The sequence below is a fragment of the Mytilus californianus genome, unplaced genomic scaffold (genome assembly GCF_021869535.1).
Source record: "Mytilus californianus isolate M0D057914Y unplaced genomic scaffold, xbMytCali1.0.p SCAF_3, whole genome shotgun sequence".
Classification (NCBI taxonomy): Eukaryota; Metazoa; Mollusca; class Bivalvia; order Mytilida; family Mytilidae; genus Mytilus; species Mytilus californianus.
In genome coordinates, this window is record NW_026262679.1 from 106254576 (window position 1) to 106271744 (window position 17169).

The window sequence follows — 17169 nt, forward strand, 5'->3', positions numbered from 1 at the left end:
CAGACCCTCTTGAGTTGCTTCAAAATATTATAGTTATACAAAGTCGTAATTGTTTACTTGCAAGAAAATTTAAGTTTTCAAATTACAAGATTTCTGATCCATATGATCTGGGACTAATACATTTATATATTGGTTACATGGTTCCAGATATACTAAGGCAGTCACTCTTCTAGTTTTTTAAACCCCAAAAATTACATTTAATAGATAAGTTTAGGTTTTTTTGTTTACATTTCGTTTGAATACATAAATAGATAATGATTGAATGAAAAAGATACATAAATTACAATAAAATCGAGCATTTATTGTGCATTTTTACACATTTAAAATGTTTTAGTTTGTAATACGGATCCACGCATCCGGCAAGTTTTGTGTTTTACAATTCTATCAAGAAAAGGTAACTCTGTTAAACGTCATTTCCTGTGTTGTCAAACTTGCCAAATAGCAGTGTCCGTGATTCATGTGACATTTATAGTATTTTACCAAATCAGAATGACCCTGCTACTATTTTGAGTTGTTTGTTTATAACTTAACAGCATTTTTGAAAAGGAGATTTCGATTTCTGTTAAAAGAAATCATAGTTTTATGACAAAATATTGGAACTTATTTTGTGCAACATATTTTGTCTTTTGACTTGAAAAATCTGAGAAATTCAAATATTTATTTGAAATAATAGGTACAGTGTAGATACAGTAAGTGTAAGTTTATTACATTAGTTGGAAACAAAAGTACAGTAGTTCAAAACTAATGAACAACAGATGACAAAATTCTAAACAAAGTCTACATGTAAAAAATTTGTATGTACAGATAAATATATTCAGATTACTAAAGTCCAGCATGCGAGATAGAATATTGGTCTGTTGCGGCAAAAAGATGTTTTTTTTCTACATAAACCATCATTTTTTACAGTCTATCTGTCCAATGTCCTGTTCAGAAAAACTATATCTGCTAATGCTATATGTCGTGTATGTGTCAATACCGCTTTGGTAGTTTTGGGGTTGGACCATTGCCAGTTCAAACCAAAAAGAGACTTCAAAACAATGGTTGCTTCTTTACATCCAATCACAAGGCATTTAAGCTTGAGACCAAGCATTTCCTGTTAGGCCAATTAAAATTAATTGATAGATTTTCATGCCTGCCTGTCCCTCTAAAATCGTCCTTCCCCGATTTTGTTTATTTATAAAAATTTACAATTGTCCAGATTTTGTTCATTTCTGTTACTGGTAAGCGCCAATAATTTCCTTTCATTCATTACTTCCTGTTGCCAATTTTGGTTTTCATATTTCTTCGAGTAATTTTACCAAAATGATTAAGTCGACATATTCTGCTGCTCTATGATGACAACATTATCTTCAGTCTGTGCCAAATGCTGTTGGTGAGATGGTCCTGACCGATGAAATAGAGGCAGGTCCACCAAATTGTATGTCCAGTGTTTTCACCGTCTTGGTTCTATGACTTATTATTGTATTTTGATATGCGTACCCACAGATCGATAGAAATGAAAACTTTTGGGTAAAATGTTTACTCTGAAGTATGTTCAAAGGGCTATCCCCGGTAAGGCCTTGAAACGCAACATGACTGAAATGCAATTTTTACCATGAATATCATCCTAAAACAACACAGTATATTTAAAAACATAAACAACATAATAAGCTAAATTAATCGATTTTTTTTCGGACAGACAAAAAATCAGGTAGGTCAGACAAAACCTACAACACTGTCTGATTGAATGTCAGACAGAAAACAAAAGAGTTTGGCACAGACTGTATCTTCTGAGAATAAAGATTGATTACGAGGAGGGTAGGAAATATTCAGGTTACGAGTAATAGACGGTGTCCAAGAACGCAAATCTTGGTATGTCATAAATTTCAGACAGTGATTAGAAAACTATGGATTTTTTATTTACACACTGACTTTGTGTCAGGAAATTTAGACTGAATGTTATCCAAAGCACAAGAATCGTGGAACACTTTGGTACAAAGCACCAACTTGTGTGATTTATGACCGTATATTGGTTACAAAAAGTTGGCTACAAACAAAATGTATTATAACATGCCCTTAGATGTACCCCAAGGCTGTAGGTTTTTTTTTTAAAACAGCAAACACCCTCTGTCCCCAGCCCTCAATAGAGACATTAGACAACTTCTTCTTTTTGGTTAAGTTCATGCTTTACATTGTTATTATATATATACCTTGCATAAGATCTTAAAGTATCAACCCCAGTATTTTCAACTCAGTTTGAGTTTTCATTTCACTCTGTACTCATAATACATGTACTTGTGTTGCATGCCGATGCATATGCTTCATTGTATGGGCACTACAAACCATAGCTTAGAAAGCAAAATAAATTTGATGTACCGGTAGGTAGTCTAAAAGAGGCGTTTCTCCACGTTTGTGCTATTTACTAAAAAAAGGTTTCTAAAGCGGTAATTACATGTAGAACAGTGGTTGTCAATCAGAAATATTTTTTTAAGAATTCGAAAAAATATGTAGAATTCCTTATATATACATGATAAAAGCTTATTATTACCCTTGCATATGAAGAACACGTCACAAAAGGGTTTCAGAGGAAATAAAAAATTAAAAAAAATAAATCCTCCCACCCGCCCCATTTTATAAAAAATTTGGATGAAAATCTACTGATTAGGTTTAGTTGGCCTTATCAATTGACTTGCATTGCATCTCCTAAACATGGAGATAAATTGTTCAAGACTTTCATGATCATGATCTGCAGGTATGGTCTGTCAACTGAAGACTTGTTTCTATACATGTACATTTTAAATATAGTTTGTCTTTTATTTTCCATAATTTTCCTTGACCAGACCATGTGATACTCTAATACACCTAATATAATTCTTTGTTAAGAAACAATCCACGACCTTGGCAAGCTTCAATGTTACATGTACAATTATATGTAACATCAGAGTGAATTTGTTATTCACATTTGTTAGGTACATATACATGTTATTATACTATAAAAATGAAAGCAGCTGTCTAGCTGTAAAAATATATCTACATTTTTATACGACTGCAAAAAAAATTTGCAGTCGTATATTGGTATGACGTTGGCGGCGGCATCGTCGTCATCCGAAGACACATTAGTTTTCCCACTCTAACTTTAGTTAAAGTGAATGGATCTCTATGAAATTTTACCATAAGGTTCAATACCACAAAAAGAAGGTGGGGATTGATTTTGGGGGTTATGGTACCAACAGTTAAGGAATTAGGGGCCAAAAATAAGCATTTTTGTAACTTCCAGACATTACTTGTGTGTTAGTGTATGGATCTCTCTGACATTGTACCACAAGGTTCCATATCACTAAGGGAATGCTGGGATTGATTTTGGGGGTAATTGCCTCCAAATTTTAGGAATTAGGGGCCAAAAAGGGGCAAAAAACAAGCATTTTTCTAGTTTCATGACAATAACTTGTGTGTAAGTGTATGGATCTCTCTGACATTGTACCACAATGTTCCATATCACAAAGGGAATGCTGGGATTGATTTTGGGGGTAATTGCCTCCAAATTTTAGGAATTAGGGGCCAAAAAGGGGCAAAAAGCAAGCATTTTTCTAGTTTCATGACAATAACTTGTGTGTAAGTGTATGGATCTTTATGAAATTGTACTACAAGGTTCCATATCACAAAGGGAAAGCTGGAATTGAGTTTGGGGGTAATTGCCCAAAACGTTTAGGAATTAGGGGCCAAAAATAAGCATTTTTCTAGTTTCCAGACAATAACTTGAGTTCAAGTGTATGGATCTCTCTGAAATTGTACTGCAAGGTACCATACCACAAAGGGAAGGCTGGGATTGATTTTTGGGGTAAGTGCCACAAAATTTGAGGAATTAGGGGCCATAAAGGGTTAAAAAAACAAGCATTTTTCTAGTTTCAGGACAATAACTTGTGTGTAAGTGTATGGATCTTTATGAAATTGTACTGCAAGGTTCCATATCACAAAGAGAAAGCTGGGTTTGAGTTTGGGGGTAATTGCCCTAAACATTTAGGAATTTGGGGCCAAAAAACAAGCATTTTTCTAGTTTCCAGACAATAACTTGTGTTCAAGTGTATGGATCTCTCTAAAATTGTACTGCAAGGTACCATACCACAAAGGGAAGACTGGGATTGAGTTTGGGGGTGATGAATCATAAGGGGGTTCAAAAAATTTGGGGGGGGGGGGGATTTTTTTTTCATTTTTTTTCTTTAAAATTTTCCATTTTAAATTGGTTATTTCTGATTTATATATAAAAGCAAATAATAATGATATGGTTTGAAAAGGTAAATTAAAAAATTTTAAGTTCTTAGACCACATTCATTCTGTGTCAGAAACCTATGCTGTGTCAAATATTTAATTACAATCCAAATTCAGTGCTGTATCAAGCTTGAATGTTGTGTCCATACTTGCCCCAACTGTTCAGGGTTCGACCTCTGCGGTCGTATCAAGCTGCGCCCCAGCGGAGCATTTTATTGTATATTGGTATCAGGTTGTCGTCGTCAGAAGACAGATGTTTTCCGGATAAAAACTTTAGTATAAGTGAATAGAAATCAAAATTTTAACACAAGGTTTATAACCACTGAAGGAAGGTTGGGATTGATTTTGGGGGTTATGGTCCCAACTGTTTAGGAATGAGGGGCCAAAAAAAAGTGGGCCCAAATAAGCATTTTTGTAGTTTCCAGACAATAACTTGTGTTAAAGTGTATGAATCTCTCTGAAATTATACCACAAGTATACTTCAAAGGGATGATTAGGATTGACTTTGGGGGGTTATGGCTCAAACCATTTAGGAATTAGGGGCAAAAAAAGGGGAAAAACAAGGGTTTTTCTGGTTAAAGGACAATTGGGACTATTTAAAAGCAGTGTAAGGGAGGTAATCCAAATCAAAATCAATTTAAATAACAATGTTTGATTACCTCCCTTACACTGCTTGTAAATTATGTATTAAGAAATGATGATTGTCTGAAATACTGACCATAACTTGAGGGAAAGAATTATTTTTTTGAATGAGGGAAAAGGGAGAGGTGAAAAAAATTGGAGGGGGACAATTTTTCTCATTTCAGATTTCAGAAATTAAAAGAAAATTTCTTTGAATATTTTTTTATGGGGGGGTTATATTCAACAGCATAGTGTATTGCACAAACACAAAAAAACAGGTTAAATTTTTTTTTTTGGAGTGGGGGGTCAATTTGCATAGTGTATTGCACAAAAGCAAAAAATTGAATATAAATTCAAATCATTTAACCATTTTGACTACAGTTATTCTGTGTCAGAAACCTATTATGTGTCAAAAATTTAATTATAATCCAAATTCAGACCTGTATCAAGCGTGAATATTGTGTCCATTTTGGCCCCAACTTTTCAGGGTTGGACATCTGCGGTCGTATCCAGCTGCGCTCAGTGAAGCATTTTATTTAATACTATTGTAAGTACATGTGTATTTGCATGAAATCACATAATTAGTACAGGTCTGATTTAAAGGACCAATTACAAATATAAAATGTATATGAAGAGAACATATCCTTTTATCAATACTACACATGTACAGTAAATTTCCCTACAAAGTTGAGTACAAACCTATATTTTAACAAATATACTTGATAAATAAATTGACAATTTTTCAGAAAAAATATCTAGAACAATGAAGCTTTATTGTATAGAAGTGCTATTCAAAGATTCCAATGGCAAAGTTAGGCTTCTTGCTGCTACACATGACCTTCAATCTTTTGGATATTTTCAAAGGTCAAGGTAAGTGAATTAGATATCAGTCAGTTTATTTTAATTCTCACTACATCATGCCAATTTTTATTAAGTAGGATAACCTGTACATTCCTGTTCTCCAAAGTTTCATAAAATTTAGTTACTTGAAATTTGAAGGAAGAATTTCATATATAAATATTGTACTAAAATTTTATTTTACTAGTTAGCATTCATGGAACCATAAACATGATGAAAACCCCAGGAAAATTTCTCCCCCAAGTAATAGTAAAGAAGACAGGAAAACACAAGAATATCATAATAAAAACAAGATTGCTTTAGACTTGGTTATTTTCAAAAGTTCATAATTTTTTTTGAATTACTGCACAATCTGTATAAAGTTGTTTTATTTTTTATATGGTAGGAGAGAAGTTCAGAGGGATGAAATGAGTGTAATATATAAAAAGATGGTACATGCATTAAATGCAACCTTAATAAAAGTAATCAAGATACCTTTGTTTTCTATTGTTAATAACTGATGCTACTGTATCTTTTGAAATATACAGTAAACATATTGTTAATTCATTGAATCTGTCTTAGTCATGGTCATGTTTACATTGTGCAATTCTCACGGTCATTGCTAAGATTAATTAATGTGATAATGTTACATGTACATTGTTGTTACAATTATTTAGTGTGTGTCTTTTTTAGTGTCAAAGAGTTTATGGATTTCACCAGTAAAATCATTGTAGAAAGGACAGCAATTTGTTCAAGGTCATCTGTCAAAGAACAAGGTAAACTCTAGATTCTGGGCATTAAAACATTACAGTTCACCATAAACATATTAAAAATGTAAACATTAAAAACAGCATATACATGTAGAAATGTAACCATGAACTTCTGTATCAACTTGCTAATATTGGTCTAGTGAAAAGAAATCACCTTTTTGGTATTCAATTCAACACAGAGATAGCACCTGCCTCCAAAAATGCAATCAAAACCCTATGGTACTGACTTGATATAGAAATAAGAAAATGTGGTATGATTACCAATGAAAAAACTCTCCACAAGAGACCAAATGACACTGAAATTAACAACTATAGGTCACCATACCACCTTCAACAATGAGCAAAACCCATACCGCATAGTCAGCTCTAAAAGGCCCCAATATGACAAATGTAAAACAATTCAAACGACAAAACCAATGGCAGAATTTATGTACAAAACAATGAACAAAAAACAAATATGATACGCAGCAACAATCGACAACCACTGAATTACAGGCTCTTGACCTGGGACACGCATATACAGAATGTGGCAGGGTTAAACTAGCTTGAAGGTCCATAACCTGGGACAGTGGTGTAACAGTAGAAAATAAGAACAAACTATAAAAATCAGTTGAAAAAGGCTTAACCCATCAGATGAATACAAATAGAAATACATCTAGCAAAAATACAGAGTGGACTTGGCAGGGTACTTATACATCCCCACAACAAAAAGACACTAAGTACAGATCTGAGAGTTACAGTTACTGACAGCTAGTTCAAAGCCAATAACGACTACTAAAAAAAATCATGCATCTAAGACTAAAATATCAATCAGTACACATCCAACATCCAATGGATTTAGTGGAAAGACGTCATTAACAGTCAGAGTAAAACATGACCTTGTGCAATGCCAAGATACAGGTATTTCTATGTCTTCCAAGGTTGAAGACTACCTTTGATACTTCAAACATAATAGTGCAGTGAAGTGATCATTATTTAGATCCTATCCAGTCAATGTCGTGCAATTTATTGATGATATGTTATACTTTGATATTTAAGTTACAATATGATGTGTATTTGAATTACCATACTTGTCATGAAAACATTTTCACTTTAAAAATTACATAAGTAATGCATGGTGTATGCATCTGTTATTATAAAAATACGTTCAACAACAAATGCACAATCATGAACACAGGAAGATAACTCCCAACTCAAATTTTTAACTTGCCTGTCAAAATACAATTCAATGTTTTATTTAAAAATTAACAAAATTGCAAAATGAAAGCAATCTTAACTATTCAGTGCTCACAAGCATTTCGATTTTATTTGCATTTGAAGATATATTAAAAATTTAAAAAAAAACATGGACAGATTTTGGTGTTCATCAATGAATATTGTTTCTTCTTTTCAGAATACATATGTCATGTGTATGTTAGATCTGATTCACTGGCTGGTGTTGTAATAGGTGACCATGAATACCCAAACAGGGTGGCTCATACTTTATTAAATAAGGTAAATGTTTGTTTAAGCCTTTCAGTAGTGGAAGCAGTATACTTTGAATTAACTATTTTGTAACAAACTTTTTTTCTCTCATCAAGATTTGAATCCGTTAAACATAAAGGAATTTCTGATATGGGTTAAACTTCTGCCAGACCAGATATGTCGAAGCAAAAAAACATGGCAAATATAAGTCAAAATACAGAAATTACCAATTTGTTTTTAGTATAAATACTAAAAGCATTGAGCAAAAAAATTCATTGCAACAAAACTTTTGTATAGGGACAGTAAATATTATCTTAAATGAAATGTTGGTCGAGGTCAATGAAACATCAATGCAAAAAAGAAAAAAAAAACCCAAAAAAACGAAATTTTTAACAATGGACAATTGTTTGTGCCATATATTTCAAGTTCTAAATCACCTTAAGTATTGATTGAAATAAGAGACTTACTACCAATGATCTGACAGATGCATATGGCTATTTTTATTCAATTTTTTTTAAAGGTAAGTTAAAAATGATTCTAACAATTCAAACATACCAGTCTTATAATTTGGTACGGCTGACATGCATTTTGTCTACATAAGACTTATCAGTAGTGCTTTATTCAAAACAGATGGATGGCCAAATCAAATAGGAAGTTGAGCATTTAAGACCAAAAATTCCAAAAAATTGTGCCAAATACGGCTGATGCAATCTATTCCAGGGGGTAGAAAAACCTTAGAGTGTTGAATAATTCAGCGTTCAAAGTCTGATATCTTAATTCATTTGTATTTTAAAGTTTACTTTCATTGTACTATTTTGCCATTGTATAAGAACTAGACATGTTCAATATTTCAATTTAAATGAAAAATTTTTGTTTTTTTTTAAATTTTTATATAATACCCCGGTATTTGATTAAATCTGCTATTTTTATGTTGTATTGAAATTGTATGAATTCTTTCAATCATTGATAATGTCTTGGTATTTGTTTCAGGTTTTAGATGATTTTACAAATAAAGGGCCAAAGGCACAGTGGTCTATAAGTAATCCTGGGTATGTCATGATCTAACCAATACACCCCTTTTTTATACGACCGCAAAAAAAATTTGCGGTTGAATATTGGTATGACGTTGGCGTTGTCGTCGTCCAAAGACACATTGGTTTTCACACTCTAACTTTAGTTTAAGTGAACGGATCTCTATGAAATTTTACCATAAGGTTCAATACCACAAAAGGAAGGTTGGGATTGATTTTGAGGGTTATGGTACTAACAGTTAAGGAATAAGGGGCCAAAAAGGGGCAAAAAATAAGCATTTTTGTAACTTCCAGACATAACTTGTGTGTTAGTGTATGGATCTCTCTGACATTGTACCACAAGGTTCCATATCACAAAGGGAATGCTGGGATTGACTTTGGGGGTAATTGCCTCAAAATTTTAGGAATTAGGGGCCAAAAAAGGGGCAAAAAACAAGTATTTTTCTAGTTTCCAGACAATAACTTGTGTTCAAGTGTATGGATCTCTCTGAAATTGTACTGCAAGGTACCATACCTCAAAGGGAAGGCTGGGATTGAATTTGGGGGTGATGAATCATTAGGGGGTTCAAAAAATTTGGGGGAGGGTTTTTTTTTTTTTCTTTAAAATTTTCCATTTTAAATTGGTTATTTCTGATTTATATATAAAAGCAAATAATAATGATGTGGTTTGAATAGGTAAATTAAAAATTTTTAAGTTCTTAGACGACATTCATTCTGTGTCAGAAACCTATGCTGTGTCAAATATTTAATCACAATCCAAATTCAGTGCTGTATCAAGCTTGAATGTTGTGTCCATACTTGCCCCAACTGTTCAGGGTTCGACCTCTGCGGTCGTATCAAGATGCGCCCAGCGGAGCATTTTATTGATGAAATGTTAACATGCTCAGAATCAGAAACTGTTCAAAAATTTTTTAGTGCATTTTTTATTGCGAATTTTGAGCTATTGACAAAAAATGTGTTTGTTTAATCTACATTGGCTAGAGGTATAGGGGGAGGGTTGAGATCTCACTAAACATGTTTAACCCTGCCGCATTTTTGCGTCTGTCCCGAGTCAGGAGCCTCTGGCCTTTGTTAGTCTTGTATGGTTTTTAATTTTAGTTCATTTATATGTTTAGGAGTTTAGTATGACGTCCATTTTCACGGAACTAGTACCGGTACACATTTTTGTTTAGGGGCCAGCTGAAGTCCGCCTCCGGGTGCGGGATTTTCTCGCTGTGTTGAAGACCCATTGGTGGCCTTCGGCTGTGTTTTTTACTCTTTGGTCGGGTTGTTGTCTCTTTGACACATTCCTCATTTCCATTCTCTATTTTATTGATTAATTATTGTGATTTCAGGAAATGCTGCATTCAAGTAATGCTATCAAAATTAAGTCTACAAGTTTTGATTTATTGTGAAACATATCCTATCACAATTTTCATAATAATAAAAAACATTGGAAACATTTCTGAATTTACATAACCTTTTGAATACAGATTTGAATGGGTTATTTGTTTATTTTTATGGAAAAAATGTTGCAATTTACACCTCTTGACTTTTTCACATGCTTACATATCTTTGACATGCTTTATTCCTGTATTATACAGATGTAATTGAATACTATCTGAGGTGCTTAAATTGCAGTATGGTAAAGGTCATTAAGAATTCGAAACACCTCTAAATTAAAATTTGAACTATAAATTGATGATAAATTGAATATTAAAATATCAATTTTCAAGGGTATAGTAAAATACAAATAGAATAAACCTGACAACACTGATTATAGAAAAAGTTCATGTGTAGTTGCATAATGCTTTATAGAAATTACATCACATTTAAGAAGTTAAATGATATTTTATATGGTCTTACACAGTATCATACATGAATAGTAAAAAACAATAATGGGATTTAAATGATGTATTGTCATAGTAAAAAATGTTAATATATCTGAAGACTTTTTCTTTGCACAAACAAATTTTCTAATTACCGGTAAACAAAACTTTTAACCATAGAGGTAGAGAAATTTTTATTGTGGTAAATGAAGAGACTTAAGTTTCTCAAAAATTTTCCATTCTTTAAATAAAATTTATGAGTGTTTTATCAAGATTCATTTTTATTTGTAAATTTTTTAATTACAACAGAGATATACCATTTAAAGAGTTAGATGAATATTTATCAAAGTACCAGGATCCTAAATCGGCTGATGCCATGACTAAAATACAGTCAGAACTAGATGAGACAAAGATTATACTGGTATGTATTGGAAGTTTTTACTTCTTTGTTCTGTTTAGGTAGAGTGAAGGCAATATTCTTAAATTTATTTACTCAGATTAATAAATATGCAATTGACAATTTTGTTTTTACTAGCCTAGAATAACCATTAACATTATATTTTGTATTTGTCACTTGGTGATTAAAGAAAGACAAAACAATCCAAACATTTCTTCTAGGATATTTCATTTTAATGAGATTTCAGTTTGGGCAGTTAGAGAGAATAGCTAAACTTCTAATTTCCTTATGTAAAGGTATCGTGATCAAAATGGCCTACAGTGTTTGTTAAAGTTCGTACCCAACACAACAAAAAACCATACATACCAAGTTTAAGGGAAAATTATTGTGCCCTTTGTTGTACTGGCCTTTATCTTTCTCCTGCCCATTTTTGTCTCACCTGGTCAGTTTGATAGGATCTACTTGTGATAGATCAATGATATTTTGTATGAAGTTGCATTAGTATCAGTACATATCAGTTTGACGACTATTTCGAGGCCCTTCCCCATAAGACATGGTCCAGTGACTTTGAATTAATGAGTAATTTTCAATGTTAAGTTTTCTGCTTAAGTTAGTTTGATAGGATCTACTTGTGATAGATCAATGATATTTTGTATGAAGTCGCATTACTACCAGTACATATCAGTTTGAAGACTATTTTGAGGCCCTGCCCCCTAGGACATGGTCCAGTAACTTTTAATTAATTAGCAATTTTCAATGTTAAGTTTTCTGCTTAAGTTAGTTTGATAGTATCTATTTGTGATAGATCAATGATATTTTGTAAGAAGTTGCATTGCTATCAGTTTGATGACTATTTTGAGGCCTTACTCCCTAGGTCATGGTCCAGTCACTGAATTAATTAGCAATTTTCGATTTTAAATTTTTCTGCATAAGTCAGGTTGATAAGAACTACTTGTGATAGATCAACGATATTTTGTATAAAGTTGCATTTAACAGTGGGGGCTTCAGGGGGGGGAGGGGGGGGGGGGGAGGGGCTTGGAATCCCCTCTTTTTAGCTCAATGGGGCCCGAAGGACCCCATGTGAGCTTATGCCATCACTTGGCGTCCGTCGTCGTCCGTTGTCTGTCGTCGTCTGTTGTCGTAGTCTGTCATCGTAAACTATTTCAAAAATCTTCTCCACTGAAACTACTGGGCCAAATACCTTCAAACTTTAACTAAATGTTCCTTAGGGTATCTAGTTTATAAATTGTATCCGAAGTTTTGATCCATCGACAAACATGGCCGCCATGGCTAAAAATAGAACATAGGGGTCAAATGCAGTTTTTGGCTTATATCTCAAAAACTAAATCTTTTAGAGCAAATGTGACATGGCGTAAAATTGTTTAATTGGTCAAGATCTATCGGCCCTGAAATTATCAGATGAATCGAACAACCCATAGTTGGGTTACTGCCACCAAATTAGCAGTTTAAACAAAATTTTGCAGTTTTTTGTTATTATTTTGAATATTATTATAGATATATATAAACTGTAAGCAGCAATAATGTTCAGCAAAGTAAGATCTACAAAAAAGTTAATATGACCAAAATTGTCAATTGACCCCTTAAGGAGTTATTGCCTTTAAAGACAATTTTACACAAATTGTTCATCAAGTTTGCTATCTTGTTTTTGACGATCAATACTTTTGAATGGGGACATATGGTTGGAAACCCCTTATAAAAATGGCTGGATCTGCCCCTGCATTACTATCAGTACATATCAGTTTAACGACTATTTTGGGCATGGTCCAGTGACTGTGAATTACGGTAATTAGCAATTTTCAATGTTAAGTTTTTATGCTTAAGTTATATTGATAGGAACTACTTACAATAAACAACAATATTTTCTATAAAGTTACATTACTGTCTGTACATCTCAGTTTGTCTACCATTTTTAGGCCCTGTCCACTAGATCATGGTCCAATGACTGAATTAATAAACAATGTTAATGTCCATCAGATTGTCTTTTTCTGAATTTTATGCCAATGGGCGAGACATCTCAGATCTCTGTGTCAACAGTTTATTAAAGTTTTTATTGAAGAATTGTGAAATGACTATGATTCTAGAGCTGCATAAACTTTGAAAATAGAGGATATATGATCCCCCTCTTAACCCCTTAATTAGGTGACACACAAATCAATCCATGTTGTCTCGCCTGTGAGGATAGTTGCATAATGCCAGACAAAGGGATAACAATCCAGTGTTGGCAACGGAGTCAGCTATTTGTATAAAGCTTGATATTTCAGGGGGTATAAGACCTGGATGAATCATATCTTGCATACAGATGTGTAAGGTTACAAATTATTTCCATTGTCCTTGACCTCATTCTCATAGGATAACTTTATTTGGTAGATGGGATCCTTGCAAGGTCTACAGGTCTGTCAGACAGGGTTCACTTGACCTTGATCTCATTTCATGGATCAGTGATCAAAGTTAAGTTTTCATGGTCAAGTCTGTTTCTCAGATACTATAAGGAGTAGATCAAATATATTTGGTGTATGGAATGATTGTAAGGTCTATATGTCTGTCTGGCATGTTTCATTAGACCCTGACCTCATTTTCATGGTTCATTGGTCAATGGTAAGTTTTTGTGTTTTAGTCTGTTTCATAGATTCTATAAGCAATAGGTTAACTATATTTGGTGTATGGAATGATTGTAAGGCATACAGGACAGGCTGACGGGGTTTGTAAAATGTTTGATAATGTTAATTTTATGTAATACTCGTTGTATGACCTTTTTCTCTTTGACTTTTAATATAAATTCAATCATGATTACTTAAGAAGGCATGTAGCATTTCATTCTTGTTTGAAGAAGGAACTAACAGAGGCTAAAATTTGTATGTAAAATTTGATTGACAAAACCTGCTTTACAGCTAAGCTAAGACATTCTTTAAAAGGTTGAATAAATACATATATATGTCAGATACTTTTTAAATTTGTTTTTCCAGCATAACACAATAGAAGCTGTTTTAGATAGACATGAAAAATTGGATAATCTGATAGAAAAATCTGATGGATTAAGTATGCAGTCCAAAGCATTTTATAAAACGGTAAGTATTTTTTTTTTTAAGTGCAGAGAGTAAAATAAAGTGCACAACACATTATGTTCACTTTGATCTGATATTTTTTGCTATGGTGTAACAATCTTTTTTTTCTTACATTGATTTTCATAGTTTTTATACGCCCGTCAATTTTTGGTATTATGGTATACAAATGTCCGGTGTCCTTCCGTCTGTCTGTCCGGCGTAAACATGTCGCACCGTAACTTGAGAATGACTTATCCAAATTTCATGAAACTTAATATAGTTGTTTCTTATGATGGTCAAACGATCTGTATACTTTTTGGTGAAAATAAGATAAAAACTTTTTGAGTTACGGGACTTAGTAACTAAAACAGGTGTGTGTTTTTTTTCACATGTCGCGCCGTATCTCAAAAACAATTTATGATTATTGCTTAAAACTTTACACACTTCTTAGTTATATTAATCTTCAGATCTGTATACTTTTTGGTGATGATTCAAAATTTTATTTTAGAGATATTGAGTATTTTGTTAAAAAAGGGGGAGGGGTTTTTCACATGTCGCGCCGTATCTCAAAAACAGTTTATGATTATTGCTTAAAACTTTACACACTTCTTTGTTATATTAACCTTAAGATCTGTATACTTTTTGGTGAGGATTCAAAATTTTATTTTTGAGTTATTGAGTATTTTGTAAAAAAAAGGGGGAGGGGTTTTTCACATGTCTCGCCGTATTTCAAAAACGATATAAGATTATTGCTTAAAATTTTACACACTTCTTAGTTATATTAATCTAAAGATCTGTATACTTTTTGGTTTTGATTCAAAATTTTATTTTAGAGATATTGAGTTTTTTGTTAAAAAAAAAGGGGGTTTTCGCATGTCACGCCGTATGTCAGAAACTATTTATGCTTATTGCATAAAAATTCACACACAAGATGACGGGTGTATCATGCGCTCATGGCGCAGCTGTTTATTATGGATAAGTATAACCACAACGATTGACAAATTATTGCAGTTACTGATTTTTAGTTTAATGTATGAAACAAGGTGACTGTTAAGGCAGGTTTATTTTTGAGATATTGATTTTTTTTTTTTCAAAAGGGGGGTTTTCACATGTCGCGCCGTATCTCAAAAACGATTTATGATTATTGCTTAAAATTTTGCACACTTCTTAGTTATATTAATCTAAAGATCTGTATACTTTTTGGTTTTGATTCAAAATTTTATTTTAGAGATATTGAGTTTTTTGTAAAAAAAAAAGGGGGTTTTCGCATGTCACGCCTTATGTCAGAAACTATTTATGCTTATTGCATAAAAATTCACACACAAGACGACGGGTGTATCATGCGCTCATGGCGCAGCTGTTTATTATGGATAAGTATAACCACATCGATTGACAAATTATTGCAGTTACTGATTTTAGTTTAATGTATGAAACAAGGTGACTGTTAAGGCAGGTTTGACTGTACTGTCATTGGCTAGTACTGGGGGGAAAATTAATTTGATCTTTTTTCAAGGCATTACTTATTTGTTATTTGTTTATATGTTCATTTTGTAATTTTAGGCAAAGAAGACAAATTCTTGTTGTGTTATATTATGATGTGATTCTGTAATATATACCAGACGTCTCTTCATGGATTGTAAGTGTACCAAGAAACAGTTTTAAAGAATATACGATAACAGTTTAATGTCAAAAATATTTTTATCCATTAACACATACCATGTTGTAGAGACAGTAGAAATTTAACATTTCTTATAAGACCACCAACCTACCTACCTTCCTCAGTTGAAGTTTTGTTTCCATTTGGCAATAATACAAGATTTTTCAATGTATCAAAATATGGGAAAAATAATCATTTTGCATATAGAAAATGTTTGAAATATACTGGTCCATTTTATTATAATAACAAACATAGTTACACTTATTGTTGTCACATTACATCTTTGTCCCAAAAATATATGTAAAAAGAAAAATATGGTCCAGTGTTGAAATTGTATCAAATGATATGGACATCATGTGAACACCATTTGCTCTTTCCTTATATTTCACACAAAATATTGATTTTATAGGACTTTATTTTTTATATGACCAAAAAATTTGCGGTTGTATATTGGTATCACGTCGTCGTCTGCGTTATCCGAAGACATTTGGTTTCCGGACAATAACTTAAGTATATGTAAATAGAAATCTATGAAATTTAAACACATGGTTTATAACCACAAAAGGATTTTGGGGGTTATGGTCCTAACAGTTAAGGGATTAGGGGCCAAAAAGGGGCCCAAATAAACATTTTTCTAGTTTCCAGACAATGACTTGTGGAAAGGTGTATGGATCTCTCTGAAATTAGACCACAAGTTTCCATGAAATTTAAACACAAGGTTTATAACCATTAAAGGATTTTGGGGGTTATGGTCCTAACAGTTTAGGAATTAGGGGCCAAAAAAGGGCCCAAATAATTATTTTTCTAGATTCCAGACAATGACTTGTGGAAAGGTGTATGGATCTCTCTGAAATTAGACCACAAGTTTCCATACCGCAACGGGATGGTAAGAATTGGCTTTGGGGGGTTATGGCTCAAACCGTTTAGGAATAAGGGGCAAAAAAGGGGGAAAAACAAGGGTTTCCTGGTTAATGGACAATTACTTAAAAGTACAATGTTATGTTTGGATTACCTCCATTACACTGCTTTTAAATTATGTATAAAGAAATGTTGTATTGTCTTGAGGTGATTAGCTGTCAATTTGCAACAGCATAGTGTATTGCACAAAAGCAAAAAATTGAATATAAATTCAAATCATATAACCAATTCTAAGTTATTCTGTGTCAGAAACCTATAATGTGTCAAATATTTAATTACAATCCAAATTCAGACCTGTATCAAGCACGAATATTGTGTCCATATTTGCCCCAACTGTTCAGGGTTGGACCTCTGCAGTC

The 17169-nt window shown here is 32.9% G+C and overlaps 1 protein-coding gene across 2 annotated transcripts; it reads left to right on the forward strand.

Moving 5' to 3' along the window:
* The first annotated feature begins 420 nt into the window (after nucleotides 1-420).
* On the forward strand, nucleotides 421-16201 carry LOC127735696 (synaptobrevin homolog YKT6-like). Of its 2 annotated transcripts, none has more exons than XM_052245963.1 (8): nucleotides 421-695; nucleotides 5613-5736; nucleotides 6397-6479; nucleotides 7867-7967; nucleotides 8928-8986; nucleotides 11086-11197; nucleotides 14158-14259; nucleotides 15796-16201. In XM_052245963.1, the coding sequence occupies exons 2-8, from the start codon at nucleotides 5630-5632 to the stop codon at nucleotides 15829-15831; spliced, it is 600 nt and encodes a 199-aa protein (XP_052101923.1). In that variant the 5' UTR covers nucleotides 421-695; nucleotides 5613-5629; the 3' UTR covers nucleotides 15832-16201. The 2 variants fall into 2 exon arrangements, with proteins under 2 accessions (XP_052101923.1, XP_052101922.1); XM_052245962.1 differs by having other exon boundaries at nucleotides 421-689.
* Nucleotides 16202-17169: the final 968 nt, after the last annotated feature.

What these genes read in the sequence shown, in the direction of transcription:
- LOC127735696 (XM_052245963.1), top strand. Translation starts at nt 5,630, where the DNA reads ATGAAGCTTTATTGTATAGAAGTGCTATTCAAAGATTCCAATGGCAAA. An exon ending in ATGAGACAAAGATTATACTG is followed by an intron (nt 11,198 to 14,157) that starts GTATGTATTGGA and finishes TTGTTTTTCCAG; the next exon opens with CATAACACAATAGAAGCTGT. An exon ending in CCAAAGCATTTTATAAAACG is followed by an intron (nt 14,260 to 15,795) that starts GTAAGTATTTTT and finishes TTGTAATTTTAG; the next exon opens with GCAAAGAAGACAAATTCTTG.